This window comes from Aplysia californica, unplaced genomic scaffold (assembly GCF_000002075.1).
Source record: "Aplysia californica isolate F4 #8 unplaced genomic scaffold, AplCal3.0 scaffold00021, whole genome shotgun sequence".
NCBI classification, from domain to species: domain Eukaryota; kingdom Metazoa; phylum Mollusca; class Gastropoda; order Aplysiida; family Aplysiidae; genus Aplysia; species Aplysia californica.
Window position 1 is genome coordinate 2,345,563 of NW_004797291.1, and position 950 is coordinate 2,346,512.

Below are 950 nucleotides of genomic sequence, written 5' to 3' on the forward strand. Positions count from 1 at the left end.
GAGAGAGAGAGAGAGAGAGAGAGAGAGAAAGAGACAGACAGACAGACAGACAGACAGACAGACAGACAGACAAACAAACTGACAGACAGACAGACAGACAGACAGACAGATAATTGGAGAGAAGAAATAAGAGAGACAGAAGAACAGGGTGAGAGGGAAAAACACACACAGCGAGAGATGGAGGAGAAAAAGAGAGAGAACGAGAGAGAGAGACAGAGAGAGAGAGAGACAGAGAGGGGGGGGGTGCTTGTTTTGTTTATAACCAAACAGTGGACACACTCACCTTGCCCATGAAGGGTACCAGGTGATGCTCGCATAGAGAAAACATCTCGATGTCTTTCACCAACACAATCTCGTCATGGTCTTCGTCAAATATAGCGTCGTTCAGGATTTCTGGGAAGGGTAAAAATAACGTGTGATTTTGGGGAAGTTTATGGAGAGCATAAAACGGATAAACGTAACATATCACCAGACCGAAAAAAACAGTTACGTGAACAGAGAGTAAACGATGAAACAACATAAACACAAGGTATCAACAAACCAACCATCCGGATAAAAGGCAGGTGTGGGCTTGGATATAAATAGAAGTTTAAAGTCTTCTCTGTTAAATAAGAGAGCCAAAATGCCTCCCCACCAGCATAACCCCCCCCCCCCAATAAAAACCCCAACAACCCAAGAACAAAAACAACAATAAACAAATAAAAAACACAATAAATAAACCTATAAGTAAATAAATACACCAAAAGAAAGAAGAACGAAAAACGAAAGAAAAACAACAAAAATACACCCCACATATACACAGGCGGTCAAAAAAACCCACCAAAGTGCAACTTTGTCCCCCAAAAATAAATCCCTTACCCACTGTAATGCAAAATACTTGCATACGGCAAATACGTGAGAACACAGACACAATCGCGTCGTTTGATCTTTAAAATAAGTCTGATCCCATT

The 950-nt window shown here is 41.2% G+C and overlaps 1 protein-coding gene across 2 annotated transcripts in view; it reads right to left on the reverse strand.

The window, feature by feature from the left end:
* Positions 1-393, reverse strand: part of LOC101854843 (GTP cyclohydrolase 1) — a gene marked incomplete at its 5' end in the record, with an annotated part of 96,041 nt that extends 95,648 nt beyond the window's left edge. For both annotated transcript variants that reach the window (XM_013087673.1, XM_005090790.3), the window contains 1 exon segment: positions 284-393. In XM_013087673.1, coding sequence (XP_012943127.1) covers positions 284-393 — 110 coding nt within the window.
* Between the last annotated feature and the right edge of the window lie 557 nt (positions 394-950).